General features: G+C 45.2%; 1 protein-coding gene across 4 annotated transcripts in view; it reads left to right on the top strand.

Moving 5' to 3' along the window:
- The window catches only part of RREB1 (ras responsive element binding protein 1), a 126,197-nt gene that overhangs the window by 99,978 nt on the left and 6,209 nt on the right, over nucleotides 1–20,010 (top strand). For all 4 annotated transcript variants that reach the window (XM_080338521.1, XM_080338520.1, XM_080338522.1 and 1 more), the window contains 3 exons: nucleotides 468–657; nucleotides 2,199–4,941; nucleotides 18,656–19,402. In XM_080338521.1, the coding sequence (XP_080194647.1) occupies nucleotides 468–657; nucleotides 2,199–4,941; nucleotides 18,656–19,402 (3,680 nt within the window). The remainder of the gene's footprint in view (nucleotides 1–467; nucleotides 658–2,198; nucleotides 4,942–18,655; nucleotides 19,403–20,010) is intronic.

Raw genomic sequence — 20,010 nt, forward strand, 5'->3', positions numbered from 1 at the left:
TTTAAAGGTGACATTTAGACATATGCAGCTGCCTGCTGCAGATTAAGCTGATTAAGCCTCTCCTTGTCACTGATTTTTTTAAATATCTTTAGTAGCACTTTTTAGTAAAAATGAAATGGTGTAAAGCTATTGAAATATTTTATGTCGGACAATGGGAAGGTTGTCAGAACGCTGTGGTCTCAGCTGCCACTTCACCGTCTGCCCACGTGGGACACTCAGCTCTCATGCAGGATACTATTTGAACTTCCAGTGAACTTAATAGCCAGAAGCTGGAAGAAAGTGACTGTGATTGAAATGGCCTTTCTGCGGTGATAGGTTTTTGACACGCTGTGGCTTCATCTTGCATTTAGCAGCTTCTTAGTATCATGGGGTGAGAGGAAGGAGGCTGGCCTAATGTGAGAAGAATGCTGGTGCTTAAGCCTGCAGCAGGCACTAAGTCATTTCTGTTTTATTCCTTTCCCTTCCAGGTGTGACATCTGTTGTATTACCTTTCGTACTCATCGGGGCCTGCTGCGCCATAATGCAGTTATCCACAAGCAGCTTCCCAGAGATCCCATGGGAAAACCTTTCATTCAGAACAACCCTTCGATTCCGGCAGGCTTCCATGACTTGGGATTCACAGACTTCTCCTGTAGGAAGTTCCCCCGCATTTCTCAGGTACGCTCTGTTCTTCGTAGCTTAAGGTACCAACTGATGAAGTGCATTCTGAATTCGTTGAAGGCCTGGCTTCCAGCCTGCCCATTAATTCTTATCTTCTCCAAACCATCCTGCATCTAAGATCAATAGAGAGAACACACGGTAAGGAAGGCATTATTTATTTTAATTTAATGTAACAAGGATGCAGTTGTGGTGTGAAAGATTTTGCCATGAAAAACTTCGGGAGGTCACCTTACTTACTAAATGGTGACATCTTCAGTGACTTCTTCACAAAACACTCCCAAATATCTTTCCGCTGCGTTCCTTACGTGAGTTCTCAGGATTTTGCACCTTTGAGGGTAACTGACTGGGGGAAGGTAGAGTCTGTAAATGTTTTCCTGAGAGCCATAAAGTTTTCTATTGAATGGTATTATTCTTCCCTCTGCCAAACCTTACCTGCCTTCTTTATTTTGAGTCTGGATGAAGCTGCTTATCTATTTAAACAAAATCAAGAGCACAATCCATGCTTTTTCAATATCTGCACTTTCCTTATTCTCCTTGGATTAAAGCATTGTATTCCAGCTCTTCTGGCTGAAAGGTGGTAGACCTATTATTTACTGCTGGTCCAGGGGAGCATGTAGATCATTCTGTAACTCTAGTAGAGTTTTGGTGTAAAAGTTACGAAATCAGGAGAAGAGAGAACTCTTTACAAAACTTGGTTTTATTTTGTTTGTAATTAATCGTAGCCAGTTAAAGTTAATAAAGGATTTAAAGGTTGGGACTTTCTTTTTGTAATAATTTTTCTTGCACTGTAAGGGAAGACCTATGAAGTATCTGAACAAATTGTGGGGAGTATGTAAAGGTCTTGCCAGCCCTCTACTTCATGTATCACTTCTCCGCGCCTTTGATGTGGAACCTTTGCAACATATGAGCTGTCCGGGTAGCATTTAAATATAGCATTTGGATTCATGACTGCTTTCTGGGATAGGTGTAAAATCCATCTGTGAGCTTAGGGAGTTTTTTGGGAGAATAAGTGTAACTGGACTTCACTAACCAAAAACCTTTCTGCTTTGGGCTCTGCATGTCATTGATTTTCTCTTAGGGTTGATTTTATTTTGGTTGGTTTATGTTGTTTTGCATTCTTGGATGCCGTTTTATTTTCTCCTCCTAGTTTCTTTGTAGTAATAAAGCTAAAGGAGGTAGTTGTACTGCCCAGCTTACTGAAGTTTGCTGTGTAGTCTCCTGAGGCCTCTGTGCTCTCAGTGAAGTGAGAAAGATTTCTGAAAGGGAAGTTCAGGTTGGAAGAGTATCAGGATAGCTCTCTGAAGGAGTTTTCCTGTATAGGAGGAAACTTTTGGAGAATCAGCCCCTAATTTAGGTACACCACTTAGGTGACTAAAGGCTGTGGAGCAGGAATATCTCCATGCCAGGTAGGTGGTGGCTGCTTTAAACGCCTTAACTTGGGCAGTGGAAGAGAGTGTGAATTGTTCTTCTTTTGCAGCAGCGTGTGGTGCCTGTCCGGTTTGAGTTACCCACTCTAAATATTTTTGCATGTTTTGCAGGTCTGGTGTGAAACGAATTTGCGAAGGTGCATCAGTGACTTCCATCGATTTATTTGTGAGACATGTAACAAGGCATTCCCCATGCTTTCAGCACTCAAACTGCACACAGAAACTCACCTGGTGGATCAGGGAAAAGACAAGCACAAGCCACAGTCCCTGGCCCCACCCGGTGAGAATGCAGACCAGAAAGCCTTCATGGCATCCTTGGGCCTCCAGTACACCAAAGACATCAAGCCTGTCAAGCAGGAGGACAACACACAAGATGAGGTCCAAGAAATGCGGCTCAGAGCACTGAAGAGTAACCTACCTCAGGAACCCAGCAGCACAAGTCTGCTCAGCCTCTCTCCTCTGGAAGCTGCATCTATGGGAGGGTCATTTTCAGTCCTTCCCCCTACAAAAGAAAACATAAAGCTCCTCTCGCTGCAGCCTTTCCAGAAGGGTTTTATCATCCAGCCTGACAGCAGTATTGTGGTAAAACCCATCTCCAATGAGTCTGCCATTGAGCTGGCAGACATTCAGCAGATCTTGAAGATGGCTTCTTCCGCTCCTCCTCAAATCAGTCTTCCTCCACTTTCTAAGGCACCTTCTGTCCCCGTGCAGTCCATTTTCAAGCATATGCCACCGCTGAAGCCAAAGCCTTTGGTAACACCCCGGACAGTCGTCGCAACCTCTACACCTCCTCCTCTTATCAGTGCCCAGCAAGCCTCCCCTGGCTGCATCAGCCCAAGCCTCCCACCTCCCCCTCTGAGGCTGATCAAGAACTCGGTGGAGTCCTCCTCCAATTCTCACCTCTCCCAGCCAGGAGCCAAATTAAGTCCTTCCTCACAGTTGCTCCTCCAACCCAAAGTAGAGCCTCTGACTCAGCATGAGATGAAGACGCAACTGGAGCAGGACAGCATCATCGAAGCTCTCCTGCCTCTGAGCATGGAAGCCAACATCAAGCAAGAGGTGACTGAAGGAGACCTCAAAGCCATCATTGCAGGGGCGGCGAACAAGAAAGCCCCGACCATGAGGAAAGTTTTGTACCCCTGCCGTTTCTGTGACCAGGTGTTTGCCTTCTCTGGTGTCCTGAGAGCTCACATCCGTTCTCACTTGGGTATTTCCCCATACCAATGCAACATCTGTGACTACATCGCAGCTGACAAGGCAGCGCTGATCCGGCATCTGCGGACGCACAGCGGGGAGAGGCCTTACATCTGCAAAATCTGCCACTACCCCTTCACAGTGAAAGCCAATTGTGAGAGGCACCTGCGAAAGAAGCACCTCAAAGTGACCAGGAAAGATATAGAGAAGAACATTGAATATGTCACCAGCAACGCTGCAGAGATGGTGGATGCCTTCTGCTCCCCAGACACTGTGTGCAAGCTGTGTGGTGAGGACCTGAAGTATTACCGGGCCCTCCGCATTCACATGAGGACGCACAGCGGCTGCCAGAAAAAGAAGCCATTTGAGTGCAAGGAATGTGGTACAGCCTTTTCGGCCAAGAGAAATTGCATTCACCATATCCTGAAGCAGCACTTGCATGTGCAAGAAAGGGAGATTGAGAATTACATCTTAGTGGTGGACTGCAGCGCCCAGGAAAACCAGACAGACCCTCCTTTATTGGAGGACAGCACTTACATGGACCGCAAGCCCATGACGCCTTTCCTGGAGCCACAAAACGGCTTCTTGCTTGGGACGTCATCTCACGTTCCCATCAAACTTGAACCTGCAGGCAACTTCCCAATGGATTTTGACGAACCATTGGATTTCTCTCAGAAGAGCAAAAGCCTGAGTGCTGTGCAAGTGAAGCAGGAGAACCTGTTTGGCTCTTCTCCCCTGTCCCTCTATGACTGTTCCATGGAGCCCATTGACCTGTCCATCCCCAAAGCCCTGAAGAAGGATAAAGATGATGTCTCATGTGAAGCCAGGAATCAAGAGTTGGCTGCTTCTGGGAACAGTGATAAAGCCTATAATTGTCTGCAGTGTCCTTTGGTTTTTGGTGCCAATGGGAACTCAGAGAAAACCAGGGCTGTCAGACATCCCCAGCCACTGAAAGGTTCATTGCATTTGACTGTCCCAATCATTTCCCCAGCTCTTCTTGGCAATTCTGCCTTGCTGAGACCCCTGAGACCTAAACCACCACCACCACCTCTCTTGCCAAAGCCTCCAGGAACTAAAGATCTGCCACCATTGGCTTCCATTGCGCAGATAATTTCTTCTGTGTCTTCTGCTCCCGCTTTGCTGAAAACGGAGGCTGCAGACGCCAGTCCCAAGGCAGTGAGCAGCTCCACTGGGTGTGACAAATCAGGGAACACCAAAGCAAAAGTGACAATCGTGACCGCTGTTCAGAGAGACTCCAGCCTGCCCAGTGACCTGACTCAGGCATGTGATCCAGAGCAGTCTCCCGTTGCTGATGCTGGGTTGACTAAGAAAAGAGGTAGAAAGAAAGGAACAAAAAATAAGCCTAAACTTAGCAGTAGTGTTGATCTGGAATCAAGTGGGGAGTTTGCCAGCATAGAGAAGATGCTGGCTACCACAGACACTAATAAATTTAGCCCATTTCTGCAGTCCACTGACAATTTCAAGGAAGAAAGCGGCAGAAATGGGACGAGTGAGGATGAGAAGGAAACTGCCGAAGATAAGCTGCTGAGGGGAAAGAGGAACGCTTACTCAGAATGCCTGCAAAATATCCCCTGTCCTTACTGTCCTCGAGTCTTTCCATGGGCAAGTTCCCTGCAGCGGCACATGCTCACTCACACAGGTAAGAGCGCCTCGTGCTCACAGTAGATTGTAACCCATGAGGATGTTCCTCGTGAAAAGGCCTCCCCATGGAGGAATCTTCCTTTTTTGTCCTCTTTCTGATGTCTGAATGGTATTCTTTGTTATTTTGCAAATCTCTAGCTGTTGTTGTTCGATGGTGGTGGTGGTGTTACGTTTTTCAGTAATGGAATAATCTCAGTGCTTTTGAGTATCAAGGGCCCAAATTAATGCTAAAACCCACTTAATTTCAGTGGCACGACTTAGCGAACCTGGGAAAAGACTCTGGTTTCAGGTGTTCTGTTATTGCTATCTTATCTTGAAGGTGAATGTGTGTGTTGAATATTCCATCGTGCCTTACATGGTTTCTTTGGCTGCTTCCGGTGGCTGTTTGTCTGCATCAGTCATGATAAAAAGATCCATTAAAATAAGAGCAAATAAGTATAGAATTGTGGGAGGAAAGTAATATAGTAATTAGCATATTTTTTCCTGTGGTGGCTTTTATTTGACAGATCAAAGAAGGACCATACAATAAATGTCATCCTCAGCGTTAGTTACTAGGTTGCCTCTAGGAAATGTTTCTTCTTAGTGCTAGACAACTAAAGGTGGGCTTTAATATAAAGGAAATACTATGCTGGATGCTGTGCTGATTTGAAGTTCACTCCTTTTTCCACCCACACAGTAATAAAGTAATTAGTAGATTCTCATCCTGCTTGGAGAGAGAGAGGATGAAGCTCTACTTGCCGTTGCTCCTTTTTAAGTCAGTCACAGTTGTTGGTATTATTTTCTTCATTACGCACTGGTGTAAAGTTAAGGATATTTTTAAGAACTGTAGGGGAATTGAGTACAGCCTTATAAGAGATAACTTCACATTTTTGAATGGAATTGAGATTTAATGAAGCAACTGATTCATGTCTGTGCTAAAGAGGGAAACCTGAAGAGGTAAAAGAGGTTAGCTAAGAGGTTTAAAGGGAATCTGAGCTGTGGAGCAGTCCCTATTACCGTTTGCTTTGGGTGACGCAAGGACAGAACTTGCAAGGTATCAATGCAACAGTGAGGCTATTGTTTTCTGGCCCACAGAGACCAAATTATTTCACCGTATTAAGCATACAGTTTACTTTAAATGGTGAAGGAGAGCTCTTTATTCATATCAATCATTTTTTAACACCCTGCTCTCAAAAAAAAAATACATATAGTTACCAAAGAACTGTTCATGAGACACAAAACAATAGAGAGGCTTTTTCCAGACTAAGGAGTTTGACCTGCTTATTGATGGCAGGCTTCCAAGGTAGCAGCGCTGGTGTGAACCCCTAGTGAAGATGGGAAAATGCACTGATCCATGAGTTATACAGGTGAAACTTGTCTCCCCTACCACTACTGGGCTTGGAAGGAGACACTATCCTTTCAGAAAGCCTGTGCTGCAATCCCTACAGGGAAAGTGAGCAGCTGAAGCTGGAGCAGGGCTGGATCAGCAGTGCAGATACCAGGTTTTCAGTGGTGCTATGACAGTGGCAATAATCAGATTCAGGTTGGTGTCCTCTGGCAGCGATAATACTGAGCTCTTTTCTAATCATCAGAGCAGTGTTGAGGGAGGCTTGTTGCTGGAGGACCACCGTACAGCAAGCTTTGACTGGCCTTGGGGCTTCTCCTTTCAGGGGACATGAGCGCTCTTTCTAAACTGTGAGTTTGCAGCAGCTCCCCAGTGGCAGCAGTGCAGGTGAGGCTTATTGCAGGAGAGAGGGAAAGGTAAACTAGGGAGGTAGATTTAGGCCAGGGAGGTGGTGCCAAAGCAAGCTCTAGGATGCATTCTGGTGGAGCAAGACCCATGTGTTTGTGCTGTCAGGTGGTGGTGGCATGGGAGGAGTTTGGCAGCTGCATGATAGATACAGCAGTTTGTTGGGTTTGTGTTTTGGGTGGGCGAGTCAGTTTTCTGATGGAGACATCTACAGTGTCATCGTGCAACATAGCATTTCTGTCCCCACCTATTGCACAGGCAGTGACTTGTCAGATAGCTCTGTTTTTTAAAAGGAGTTAAGAAAAAATTCTCTTCACTTATCTTATTGTGAAGGGGATCCTTATGGCTGCTCTCTGGCCTGAGGAGAGAAGAGGCCAAGAGGAGGATGTGAATGGGATACATGAGAGTGCTGGTGGTCTGCTTCCAAACTGCATCTATTGGGTATCTGATCCATGGGGAATCATACCAGGCAAGCTATTCCACGCTCCTAGATTTCTGTAGTATGCTGCTATCAAAAAAACAAGGCAGTCATTTGAGCAAAAAGTGACAACTGGGTCTTCTCCATCCTTTTATAGGGAAGTTGTTACTGGAGTAATCCACGCTAATAATGAGTGAGCATGGTTGAGGAAAAGGTATATAGTTTTGACCATTTAAGTAGTGTCTATATATTACCAGTTTTAAACTGCTATGTTTATGCAGACATGAAAAGGTTTTTGCAAGTGCGTGTTTTACGTTCAGTAAGATTTCGACATGGAGAACTCCTTCCGTGCAGTGTCAAGATCATATTTACCTTTTGTCAAAGTGCAAAAGCTCACACGCTACCGGTAACTTACATCCCTTGCGCAACCAAAAGCCTCTCTCGTGAAGTCTTTTACCCTGCTTATTCTTGCCTCAACACCACTGTGTGTTTTTTAATTCAAAAGCATTTCCCTGAAGAAGCATGCACCTTCCTCGACGGTTTTTATTTTAATGCAAAGCTCACAAGTGGGGCACTGGGAATCTGGCATGGCTTGGATTTATACAGTGTTAAACACAGTACCTGCGTTTTGTTTGAACATGCTTGAACACTCGCTTTTAATACTTTCTTTCTCTTGATGTCTTTATTGTTTAATTTACTCTTCTATGTTCAACTCAGTTTGCCTTTCTTTTTTGTTCTTCTCTTCTGCTCTTGACTTTTTTCATTCTCAGAGCAGCAAGTAAGATGTGCCCTGCAGGTGGTGCAGTTAATTTTGCTCCTTTTATGGCATATGCATCAGACCAGGTTCAATATAAAATCCAAATAATGGTCTTTTTCTGGCCATTAGTTTGTTACAGATAACCTAAATCTCTTTGCCAAGAATCACTTGAGGATATTTTCAGAATGATGCTGCTAGATCTTACTTGGCCCGAGATTATTTTTTGTAGCAAGCGAGACTTAATGGCAGAGGAGGGGTTTTAGTTTTGTTTTATTTTGCGGTTACAACAGGAATGAACGGGACAAGAAAAGATCTATAAACAAAATATAATAATAAATAAATAGAATACAGCTACACCTAGCCCATGACCCTGAATGTTTCTTGTTGACTGGAAAACACAAGTCATAAGAAAAAAGGACTGGGGGCATTTTTATTCCTTATTCGTAAGTCAAAGTGAAATTGTAGACATCTTTACTTTGCAACATTTATCTTTACCATACTGTGTGTTACCATGATATGTGATAATGTGTTTCCACTAGGACAACACAGGCAGGGGGTATCTTAATTAAGGAATGATCCTTCTCCATGCTGTGATTATTTAGACGACCCTTTATATTGAAAAAGACAGTGTCTGGCTTCCATGAAATGTCCAGCCTAGAGTAGTTCTGCTGTGTCGCAAAACAAATTGTACAGTCAGTTCTGAGTCAATATGTAGGCACAGATGTATTTTAATCCATGCCATGACCATTCTTATGGAAAAAAAAGTTAATAAAATCAAATCACATTGCGCTTAAACTGACTGTTTAGGTTACCATTCAGTGAGTAAGTATATTTTATCAGAAGAGCAGTTGCCTTTAAAGGACGATACAGGAAGCAGAGAATACTGCTTTTTTGGATGATCATTTTTGTCCCTTTAAAGGAGACATTTTTGGAAAGCAATCTGTTTTCCATTTGGGAATAGGACTATAACTTGGGGTGGGAGGATTGGAGTTTGCGAAGCAAGCAGGATTTTTGTGCAGGTTTTGAGACCTCCAACTAAGGACATTTTGTGTGGAAATAAGAATATTTTATGTAAGTATTGGTCTGTATGACAAATATTTGGTTGATACGAAAGTTTTAAAGGCTGAAAATATGAGAAAATTGTGACCTGAGATGCAGGTTGAGTTTCAAGTAATTAATCCCCAGCTAATCCTGTCATTGCATGCTTGAAAAGAAATGTGGAAAGGAATTGGGCTATCATGAAGCAAAAGTATTTCTGCTCAACTTTGAAGTTCTGTTTTGTATTTGCATTGTGAATGAGGCCAAACAAAAGTGTAGAAAGTGCTGGTATTTGTAACCATGAATTTATGGTTGACTTAGCAGGCATCTAAAAAGAAAGAGTGACTTGAAAGCCTACCAAAAACCAGTGCCTTAGTGATTCTGGTAAGTTGTGTTGACACTGGGAGAAAATTAAGAGAAAGAAACAGCACCTGAGATATCTGTGAGATGCAGGGAATCCCTCGTATGGGTTGAGATGTTAATTAGAACAGAACCAACTTGTGGAAGATTAAAGTGAGAAACATCCCCACAATGTTATATCAAAGTGGGGGGAAGAATGCATGTGTGCATATGTGTGAGCTGGAAGGTGTAACAAGGGCTGATCTCCTTTTACAAGTAACTGTCCTCACAGTCTGTTTCTTCATCATGAACACGTCTTACGGGACCACTCTCCTCACTGCACTGCATGATCCTTGCTTTGCTTTCAACTCTTCCTGTGCTCAGTCCCTTCCCTTGTTCTAGTCATCTAAATGAATTACAGACATGAAAAACTTTCTCCTGTAGGGAAGTAATTGATTACTTATTCAACATATGGGGCTTGATTCCACTGAAACCAATGGAAAGATGCCCTGTGGCTTTGATGGAAGTTGTGTCAGATTCACATGGGTGACACACATCTTAGGGGAAAGCCTGCTGTTGAGGAGCTTGCAGTCAGATGTTGCTCACCAAGCAGTAAAGGGGGGAGATTGAAGTTTCTTATTACACATTAAAAGGACTGATAGACATACTTTTTCCTTGCATCAGACCAGAAGCCTTTCCCCTGTCAAAAATGTGGTGTTGTCTTTTCTGCCAAATCTATCTGTTTGTACAAAGCTAGAGTTGCAGGATGCCTGCAGGGAAATGTGCTTATCCCCCAGAAGAGAACGCTGGATCTCGCAGTGGCACATGCAGTTTTCCCTGGCTGTTCAGAACAGCAAGCCCAAGTTGTGTTTGGTCAGACTGAACGCCGCGGACGAGTGAAGCGTAGGGACATGAGAAGTGCCCGGCCACTTTAGGGCAGTGGTACGTGCAGCCAAGTCCTCATGTCTCCAATGGCAGCGGTAGGATGTGCTATTTAGGGTGAGCATGTGGGCCTGGCCACTTCCCACCGTCTGTTCCTCTTAGTGCTCTATCAGCATCCACAACTGCTGCGTGTTAGAGGGCACGTCCCTGCCTGCTCCCTTTACTACCTGTTTATGGACCTGCTGTCTGCAAGTCTCTCCGGTTGCTTTGTGAACCTGCTGATGCTGTCTGCCTCCAGCTTCATCTGGCGTCAAGCTCCAGAAATTCCCTACCTGCTGTGTAAGGAACTAATTTTTAATCTTTTTTTCAGCAGATCGCAGCTAGGTTCAGGGCAGTTTTGTGCACATCATCTCAGCTGTATTCACGATTTGCAAACATCAATCGTAACACCTCCTTCTCTCCTTCAAAATGAGAAGCCTGAGCCTTTCTGGTGTCTTTTTGCAGGGCAGCTGCCCTATCACTTGGATTTGGTTTGCTGTGTGCCATGTGCAACATGACCATCTCCTTCCTGTGCGGTGGAGACCAGAAGTGCACACACCACCTAAAACAAGGACACACCAGGGCTTTATGCATCAGTGGAGACCCTTGGTCTTGCTCGCATTACCCTTGCTCGTGATACCCAGTGTTGCTTGGCTTTACTTTGGCTGCTGTTGCAGGCCAAGCAGTGATCCTGGAGAGCTGTCAGTGATGGCTCCAAGACCTCCTGCTTGAATGTTTCTGCCAGTACCACATTCAGCATCACATAGGCATGTTTCAGATGATTTTTCTAGAGATGTTTTATTCATCTGCATTGAAGCTCACCTGCCATTGTATTGTCCCCTTTCCTTGAGAGTTTAGCAGCAAGGGAGATTGGTTATCAGATCACGTGAGGCTTTTTTATAGGCAGGTGAGTGGCATTTAGTCAGAAGGGACAAACTGACACACAACGAAGGGTGAGTGCCATCACTCAGCATTATTCTATGCTGACCGAATGGGGTGGATGCAAGGAGGAAGCTCAGCAGATGGTGGTACATGTTCCTTGCCTGAAAAGTGTTTGCACAAGGGAGCTGTTGCTCTAAGGTGTTCACGCCGCCAGGAGAGACAGGGTCACTTTGAGCTGGTTTCACCAGGGAGTTGTTGAAGTAACAAACCGAAAAAGCAGCAAGAAGTTGGCTCAGTTCATCAGGTTAGTTAAAATTCCGAGTGTGTTGTTACTCTCAACCTCAGGGTGGCTGCTGATCATATTGCACAGGAGTGTGCACAGGATTTTCCTCTTGCATTTCCAAGCTCTGGTTTGTTTGGAAAAGTCTGCTGTCTTCCCAGCCTCTCTCATCTTCTAATACGTCAGTGATTCAGATGTAGTAATACAGGTCTCAGTACTAGTCTGGCATTGAAATCGGCCATGTTGGGGACATGTTACGACGTGAGTTGTTCTTGCCTGTCATGAGGAGACGAAGTTGCCGTGTTGCCATGTTAGCAGCCTGTAGCTTCCCAGGGCTCTAGCACAGTATCGGGGGTGTCGTGTGGGCTCGTCCCGCCTGTGCAGACAACAGATGGCTGCAGCCTGAGAGGGGAAGACTCATGTTATAACATGATCCCCCTGCAGAACAAAAGTCTGCAGAAAGGGCTCTGAAAGTGCTCGCCTCTGAGGATCTTCAGGGCAGAATGAAACTAAAACGTCATACTTGGGTCTATTGAAAACTTTTCTTTGTAGTCAGAGGGACCCAAACGCAGCTCAGCTGGTCAGTGGGGAGCGGAGGCAAGTGTTTCTAAAGCTGCTCAAACGAGCACTGACAGAGCACGTAGGATGGGTAGGAGTGCGGTGAAACGTAGCTGTTGTTCTCAGCAGCCAGCACAGGGCTGGTCAGAGTGGTTCGACCTGCCCCCAGCAGACAGAGCCTTGGGCCACGGTTGGATAACACAAAGCACTGCTTGGCCGTACTGGCTCGACCTGTTCCCAACTGTTCATCCCCACAGCTGTAGCTGACCTAGCGGCCCAAAAAAATGAAAAGGGCAAGGGGAGTGGCCAGCCGTCATGAGATCAGTTCCCGGATCTGGCGGGCGCTACGGCCCCACGTTGATGCCACTGAGGTGTGGAGTTGGCAGCATCTCCTGGGAGGCACTGGGGATAGATGCCGTTGAAATTGGCTTTGCTGTCAAATGCTTTGTGTCTTCAAATAGCAGCTTTAGGCAGCAAGGAAGGAGCCCAGATCCTATACTGTTATAGTTACCATTTGCACTTTATAGCTCAGCTTAGTGTTTATAACTGGCTTTGCCAAGTGGCATTTAATCGTGGTCCAGAATCATAGAACAGCTTTGGATTTGTGGTCTCCTTCCATTGTCCAAGGAAAACGGATTTCAAAAGCAGTGGAAGTAAATTAACAATTTGAAACTGTGGCTTAGTTTAAAATGGGAGCGTTTATCTTTTCGTGCTGGTTTTAAAAGGTGGGTGAGTAGCGTGGTCGGGGCTCCTGTGCAGAGCCTGTGCAAGGGCTGTACTTGGAAGTGGGTAATCATCCAGATTTCACCGTACGCCAGAAGGAAAGGGAATGAAGGGAGATGTTTGGATGGTGTTTGGTCAGCCATAAACAAAGTGAAGCTTTATGATGAGGTGTAAGACAGGAAGTGCAATTCAATAGAGTGTCACTGGGAACAAGTTTATAGAGGGTTTCTTTTGGTCGTGTTTGAAACCAAAACAAAAAACAGGATGGTGATTTTGAATAGGATTCAGAGACAAGGAGGACGTGTAAGTGATGGGGGCTTGTGTGTGTCCTTGCTGCACGGAGAGGAAGAGAATGGTCTGACTAAAGCATCTGAAGCAAACTGAGGACATCTCACCCGGCTTGCAGCAGTCAGACCTGGGGACACCTGTACCGGTGCAGAGGCGTACAACAAAATTGTGGAGCAACTTCATGAGTCGCCCGCTTTCATCACGTTAAAGTTGCCTTTGTGTCCTTAGGGCTTTCCGAGTGCTCCCTTCTTGCAACAAAATGAAGTTGATGGAGGGGAGATGTGGGATGGGAATGGGGTAAGGGATTATCTCTTACATAATACAGAAAGAGACTTTGCTAAGGAAAGATCCCTTTCTTAAAGAGGCTAGCCCCTAATGTGAGAGGGTCGAACACAACTGCTCTGTGCTAACTAGACAAATATTGACAAAGTAAGTATACTGAACAGTGAATTTTCTGATTAGCATTTAGCAGAATTCATCTTTGCTCTAGATATCTGCCACTCTGTGATCCCTCCAGAAATCATGTGAGCCCTGGGTATACCAGGGGACTTTTTGTTTTTTCCAAACTGTTCTGGCTATTTGTACCTCTGAACTACATTTATGGGCATTTCCTAGAGGACAAAGGGCTTGAAACTGCATTTTCAGTGTCAGGCAAAGTTTAACAGCCGCTCCAAAGCCGAAGCTCAGGACAAAGCTTGACACTGGGGGTTGGCCTGAGTGTTAGAGCTGTTGTTTGGAAGGTAATTACATCAAACTGCCTTTCTGCTAAAGGGTGGAATTCACCATAAGCTGAAGATCTGGAGTTTTTCCCCCCCACCCCTTTGATGCAGATTTACACTTGGTAGGTGCAGTCAGAGCTAGTCCTGGACACTTTCCCTTATGTCAGTGACTTCAGCTGCTCTCTTTAAAGTACTGGGGGGATCATACCTTGTGTCAAACACAAAAAGTGTTGGGTTTGTTGTTTGGTTTGTTTGTTTGTTTTTTTCCAGAATGGGTTTTCTCCTTTTCCCCCAGATATATTCAGCTCTGTTTATTTTAAATACTCCTTTTCTATCTCAAATATTTTCCTTTCAAAAAGCATGCAGATATGACCCAAGCTCTCTCAGCTGTGGCCTTATTAAATATTTAACTTATATATGTGCATGTGATGTAATGAAGGTGGCTAAATTTTAGTGTTTAGAGTGTTGACAGTAAAAATGGAAAAGATAACGCCAGATTTTTGCAAGTTTACTCCACAGGTTGGAAAGATGTTCTGCAGTTTGTGGGTGGAAGTAGCAGCAGCATTGTGCAAGTGTGTCCAAAAAAATCCCAAATTTACTGGACTGCTACCACCTAGTGGTGGCTGCATCTATAGTAAAATATAAGACTAGCTGGGGTTATTTCAGTTAATGTCGGGAAAATAGTAAATTTTCATCTCAGCTGACTGATAATGCCAACTGCTTGTGCAACGTCCATTTCCAGTGCTCTGTCTGCTCCAGTTTTGAACATTATTTATGTGATCGGTTTTTTAACGCTCTTCTTGGGATGTTAGAAGTGTTTGGCAATAAACACGTGCTTTAAAGTCACAAAATCCTTTCCCTTACAACACCCTGTTTTATCTAATAACTCCCTAGTATCTCAGGCTCTACTTTCTATTCCACATTAATTCCAGAAAAAAAGAAAACCATGAAAAAACAGAATCAAAACAGCGACCTCCCTGCCTTGATCCGTTCCACATTTGGGGTGTCTTGTGATAATTTGGTTTGTGTATGCAGAAAAGCAGTTTACTCCTCTTTTTCGTCCTTTCTTGCCATATATAAAAGATTAAGTGGACTCTTCTGACTGGGCTGACTGAAAACTGAAACTTGAATTGTAAAACAGTCTTTTCTTTCCATAGTTCGAAGGAAAAATTATTTTGGCTAGAACTATATAGTGGTTTCTTTCATGAAAGCGGAAAAGTTTTTGGATTCTCAGATGAAGTCCTTGAGGTTTTGCTTATGAATATGTGTCCTGAGAAGTTCATTTTTTTCCCAGGAGCTGATGAGACAGCAGCTGATATACCAGTGGTTGCTTCATGTTGCCTTCCTCCATCCATCCTTACCTCCCTTTTCATATCCTCTCTCTCCCTTACCTTGCTCATGTTCTTTGACTTCAGTGTCAGAAATTACATCATCAAATAGTGTCACCTTCTTTTCTTTGCTACGGAGGAGTGACACACATTCTTGTCCAGACAAGGTAACATATTCTGCTCCCACAGTTGCTGAAGTGGTGGTGGGTAGGAGCCTTGGCAAGCGGACCTCTGCGCTCTTGTCCTCCTGACTGACCAAGTGTAAATATCCGTGGGATAACAAATGGACCGGAAAGCATTTTACAGCCTTGATTAAGTGAAAGATGGGAAAGGGGTGTAAGAAACAGCAGGCCTTTCCTGTGCATCTTGCCTTCCTCACCGCCTGGATGCAAGTGGCTGCTCTGCACTGCACATCAGCAAAATTCTCAAAACAGGAATTACTCATCTGAGGGGAGTTCAGCCTCATTGGAGGGATGTTTACCCAGATCTAAATGCTTGGTCAAAATCCTCCTCCTTATGTAAGACACAAGCCTGGTGTATGGCTGGTGAGGTTTTCTGTTGCTGCAGATTGGCATGTAAGCAGGGAAAAGCCAGTGGTGTAGGCCGAGTCTAACCTCTGCTGGAGTGGATGGAGGGGCTTCCAGTGCGAGATCACCCTTTCAGCTGTCCCTGATAAATCCCACACCGGGCTGATGTGGCTGTTGTCACGATGGTTGTGTTTCCCACACACCTTCACAGCCCCCCTGCTGCTCTTCCAGTTGGGCTGCAGCAGAGCCAGGCTGATTCTCACCCATCCCCAAACAGCCGGGGTTTGTGCAAAGCAGCTTGCTTCTTCACTAGTTGTGAAACCAACCCCACAGGTTGGGGGTAACCACAGAGCAGCTTGACTAGTTTCCTAAGGGGCCTGTGAAACTTCTTCCCAACAAAGTAGAGGGCAGGTCAGGTTTGTGCAGGTGAGGAAGGGAACTCACCCCAGCATGTGCACCTGCCAGCATGTTCCTGGCTACATCCCTGCCGGAGTTCTGAATGTGTTCATTCAAGGGTGGTGGGCCAGCTTTGGGCGAGAAAATCTGTGTGCATCCATGCTCTCAGGGTCTGAAGTGTTCTCTGCCCTTGGTGGAGGTGTGTTGCTTAAGTTTCGCATTTGTTTTTCTTAATGTTGACCTCATCTGTTTGCCTGTGCTAGTAAGGCAGTGTCACTTACCTGTGGACCACCTATCCCTCAGAGTGTATCTCTCATGCACAGGAAAATGTAATTACAGGCCAGCCACGCAAGGACAGCATAACAGCTGGGAAGGGACCCAGGGCACAGAGGAGGTGGAGGCCAGGTATGACTCATTAAAGGATGAGTACACTATAAGAAAGAAAAAAACATAGATAGTTTTGGAAATACAGAAAGCAGAAGAAGAAAACATTAGGGAAAGATAAGGGGAAGAGTGTAAAATCATGCATGATATACAACATGTTGTGGTTTAGGTATTTTGGTTTTGGTCTTCTCTTACTTAGTGCTACTGGTGTATATTTCCCCTCATTCACTTTGCTCCTGATATTTCATGTTGAAAGAACAACTTATTCTGTGTCCACTGTCTTCTGTTTGGTCTGCAAAAAATTATAAAACATTTCTCTTGGTACAATAAAAGAGGAGCTCCTTCCATCTCTGTCTCCTTGTGCTCTTCACTTCTCTCCATCCTAGCAGAGCCCAGAGCCCTGCTCCCTAATGAACCCCCTCTGTGCTGTGCTTGCAGTCTGTGTTTGGCCTGTCTAACCCATGTCATAGAATCATACAACACCAGGTTGGAAGGGATCACAAGGTCCAACTGTCTGGTCCCCTCAGGGGAGCATTTCCTGATGGGTGGCCCATGCCACCAGGAGGTCCCCCCACCTGAGCACCAACAACATGGATACGGCAGCCACTTTGGGGGCTTTCTGGTGGTGTTGCTTCATGGTATTTGTGCCTCAGAGCCACCTTGCCACTCCGGTTTTGTCTCGTCATCCATCACCCACACATAGTCTTTGTGATGGCAGCAACCAAAGGCTGGTGGGGAGGAAATTCCTCTTCCCTCCTGCCCTTCGCCTGAAGGGAGCAGTGGTTACCGGGTCGCTTCAGTCCAACATAAATCCCTGCTCTGGTGACAAAGGCCACAGTCACTGCGTGGACATGGGAATGTTGGGGCTGTGCAAGGGCTGGTGTGGGAGTGGGTGGCCAGGGAAGGACGAGGGCCCTTTCAGCAGCAGTGGGGAGTCACACTAGTTGCCATTAATCCTTTTTGACAGATCACTTCTTCCCCTTCAGCCCCCCCACAAAAAGGTATATCAAGGATTATGCTCTTTTAAGTGATTGTTCACGATTACTGGAAATGCTGCTCAGCTTTTACATTTGTTTAATGACCATTTATTATCATTTGTGCAAGGAGATGTGGTCAGTGCAATTCATATTCCATTTGAGTGCCTGAGAGCTATCTTATCTTCTGTCGTTACTTCTTGCTTATGAAAAAAGCCTGTAGTAGGAAATCTAGGCAATTTGGAGACAAGCACATGTTGTACTATGTCACATGGGGAGCTTGAACCACCCTACTAGAGTTTCGGAATCCCTGTAGTTCCTCAGCAGCTATCAGGCTTGCAGATGAATGTGAAATGCCTGTTAGGTTGTGCACTCCCTTGGCTGCGTGCTGTCAACAAGGGCAGGGGGGAGGACTTAAAGTAAGGAAAGTTTCAACTTTCAGAAAGCACAACTTGCTAAATTTGTGTCCTGGAGCGGTCGCTGGAAAGCGGCACTGGGGTTGCACTTGCAACCCGTGCATCATCTTCAGCTTTGGCTTCCAGATCTAGTCCAGCTTATTCCCTGTTTACATGTACAACTTGGAAGGCGTGCAACTCCAGCCCTTTATTCTCTTTAAGAGCCCTATGTGTTTTATTTTTTTGACACATTTCTGTTTAGCAATGTTAATGCTACAAAGTGATAAGGAAGCAGAGGAGGTCATTAAGGTGGATGTCTTAGATGAGTTTTGCCTTCTTGTTGGGGGAAACTGTGAACAATGAAGATTGCTGCCTATGGCTGCATCTTGGCTTTGATGTTTTGGTTCCAGGTGGTATCAGTTTAACAGAGTGTGTGTCAAAGACCCCCATCTGGACAAACTTTTGCGTCTTTTGCTGATGTGATGTATACCCAGCTTTTTAAACTGATCTCTTTGTTATTGTCTGTGCTAGCCTTTAACATTTAATTGTACCAGTTGGTTGCATAAAGCCTTTACATTCCCTTTGGAAAGCATTTCCCACTACTTACAGTTTGTAAGTTAGTTTGATTAATATGTGGTTGTATAGTATTTCTGTCTTTATATGAATTTCGTGCATGAAATATTCTAAAACATCCGTTTATCTCTGGTATGGTGTAACAGTAGTGATCTCAACCCTTCTGTGATGTCTCAGCATTTTACATTCTTTGGTAAAAGTAATTATATTAAAAGTGACTTCAAGAAACTGCCAAGAAAGTGAATGTATTTTGTAAAAGCAAGCATTTTGCTACAGATTTTTGATCATCTTTTTGATAGGGTTCCAAGGTGTTTTGATCTCTTTCCAGCTGTAAGTTACTGGCTTGGGTCACAGATAAGAGAAACAGATGTTGGGACACTTGATGAGAAGCGATGCTCGTGGGTGTGTGTGCGGCCTCACCGCTGGCAGTTGTGAGTTAGCAGAGAGCATCCCACTGACAGTTTCTCTCTGTTTTGCCTGCAGACAGCCAGTCTGATGCGGAGACACCAGCTGCAGGAAACGAAGTCTTGGACCTGACCTCCTCTGAGAAGGAACAGCCAGAGGAAAAAACAGAGCGACCAGAGAGCGAGTGTGGCCCCAAGGAGGAACAAAAGGCTGACTCCCCTCTGACAGAAGAGGACGGTGAAGAAAAAGCGGATGGATATGAAGAGGGCCCTGAGGAAGATTCTGTAAGTAACAAAAGTCTTGACCTCAATTTTGCCAGCAAATTAATGGACTTCAAGCTGGCAGAGAGTGACCAGAGTGCAGGCAGCAGTTCTCAGACTGAAAGGAAACATGCCTGTGACATTTGTGGCAAAACCTTCAAGTTTGCTGGCACTCTTAGCCGTCACAAAAAGGCCCACACTCGTGAGGACAGAAAGGATGAAAGGAGCAGTGAGGATGAAAGCAAAAGCATTCAGGATGATGCAGGAGCTCCCTCGATGCAGGACTCTGGTCTTGAGCAGGAAGAGTCTCCGATGGACTTGAAGGTAGTGGAGTCTCCTGTGGACTATGAGGCAACAGGAAAGGAGAATGAAGAGAGCGAAAGCGTCTCTGAGGGGGAAGGCACAGAGAGAAAGTCCACTGAGAAGAGCAGTGATGACAAAAAACCAAAGACTGATGGGGCTAAGAGTACTGCAAAAGCAGACAAAAGAAAGAAAGTCTGTGCTGTGTGCAACAAGCGTTTCTGGTCTCTGCAGGATCTGACGCGACATATGCGGTCTCATACAGGTAAGAGGAGACTCGAGGGCAGAACAGTTGACGAGCAGGTCTGCCGCCACACTGAGGCATCTGTTCTGTAGGTGCACGATGGCTGGTAGCACTTGAGGTTGGAGATACTGCTTTTAGTCCTACAGGTTTCTGCAAGGTGTGTTCTTTGCCCCAATCCCCATGCTGCATACAAAGCCTATCGAGGGAGCGGGAATGGTCAGCACTGCCTTATCTTCAGTTCTCAAACTGTTTTTCCCCATGCTTGTTTGCAGAGTTTAGAGGTGAGGGCAGCATGGGGATCTCTGGGCGGTTGTTCTGCCCAGCTTCTGACTCCCTTCTTGTCGTATGCATGTGGCTCTACCTCTTCCTGGTATTTTGATGAGTGGTGGAGAAATCTGGCGGTGTATGATAAGACTTCATCTCTGGGTGGAAGTTTAGAGAGAGAGAGTCTGGTTTTGTCCGATTATCTAAGTCTGGTATGGGTAATGCGCTGGTGATGTGCATGATGGGCAGGGAAGGTGGAACACAGGTAGTATAACGCTTGTCTGATGACTTGACTCAGCAGTTAAAATATGTGGGATCGCTTTGTGCGATACACAGTTTGCAGCAGCACCATGCAAAGGAGATAA

The sequence above is a fragment of the Nesoenas mayeri genome (genome assembly GCF_963082525.1).
Source record: "Nesoenas mayeri genome assembly, chromosome: 2".
In the NCBI taxonomy this organism is placed as follows: Eukaryota; Metazoa; Chordata; class Aves; order Columbiformes; family Columbidae; genus Nesoenas; species Nesoenas mayeri.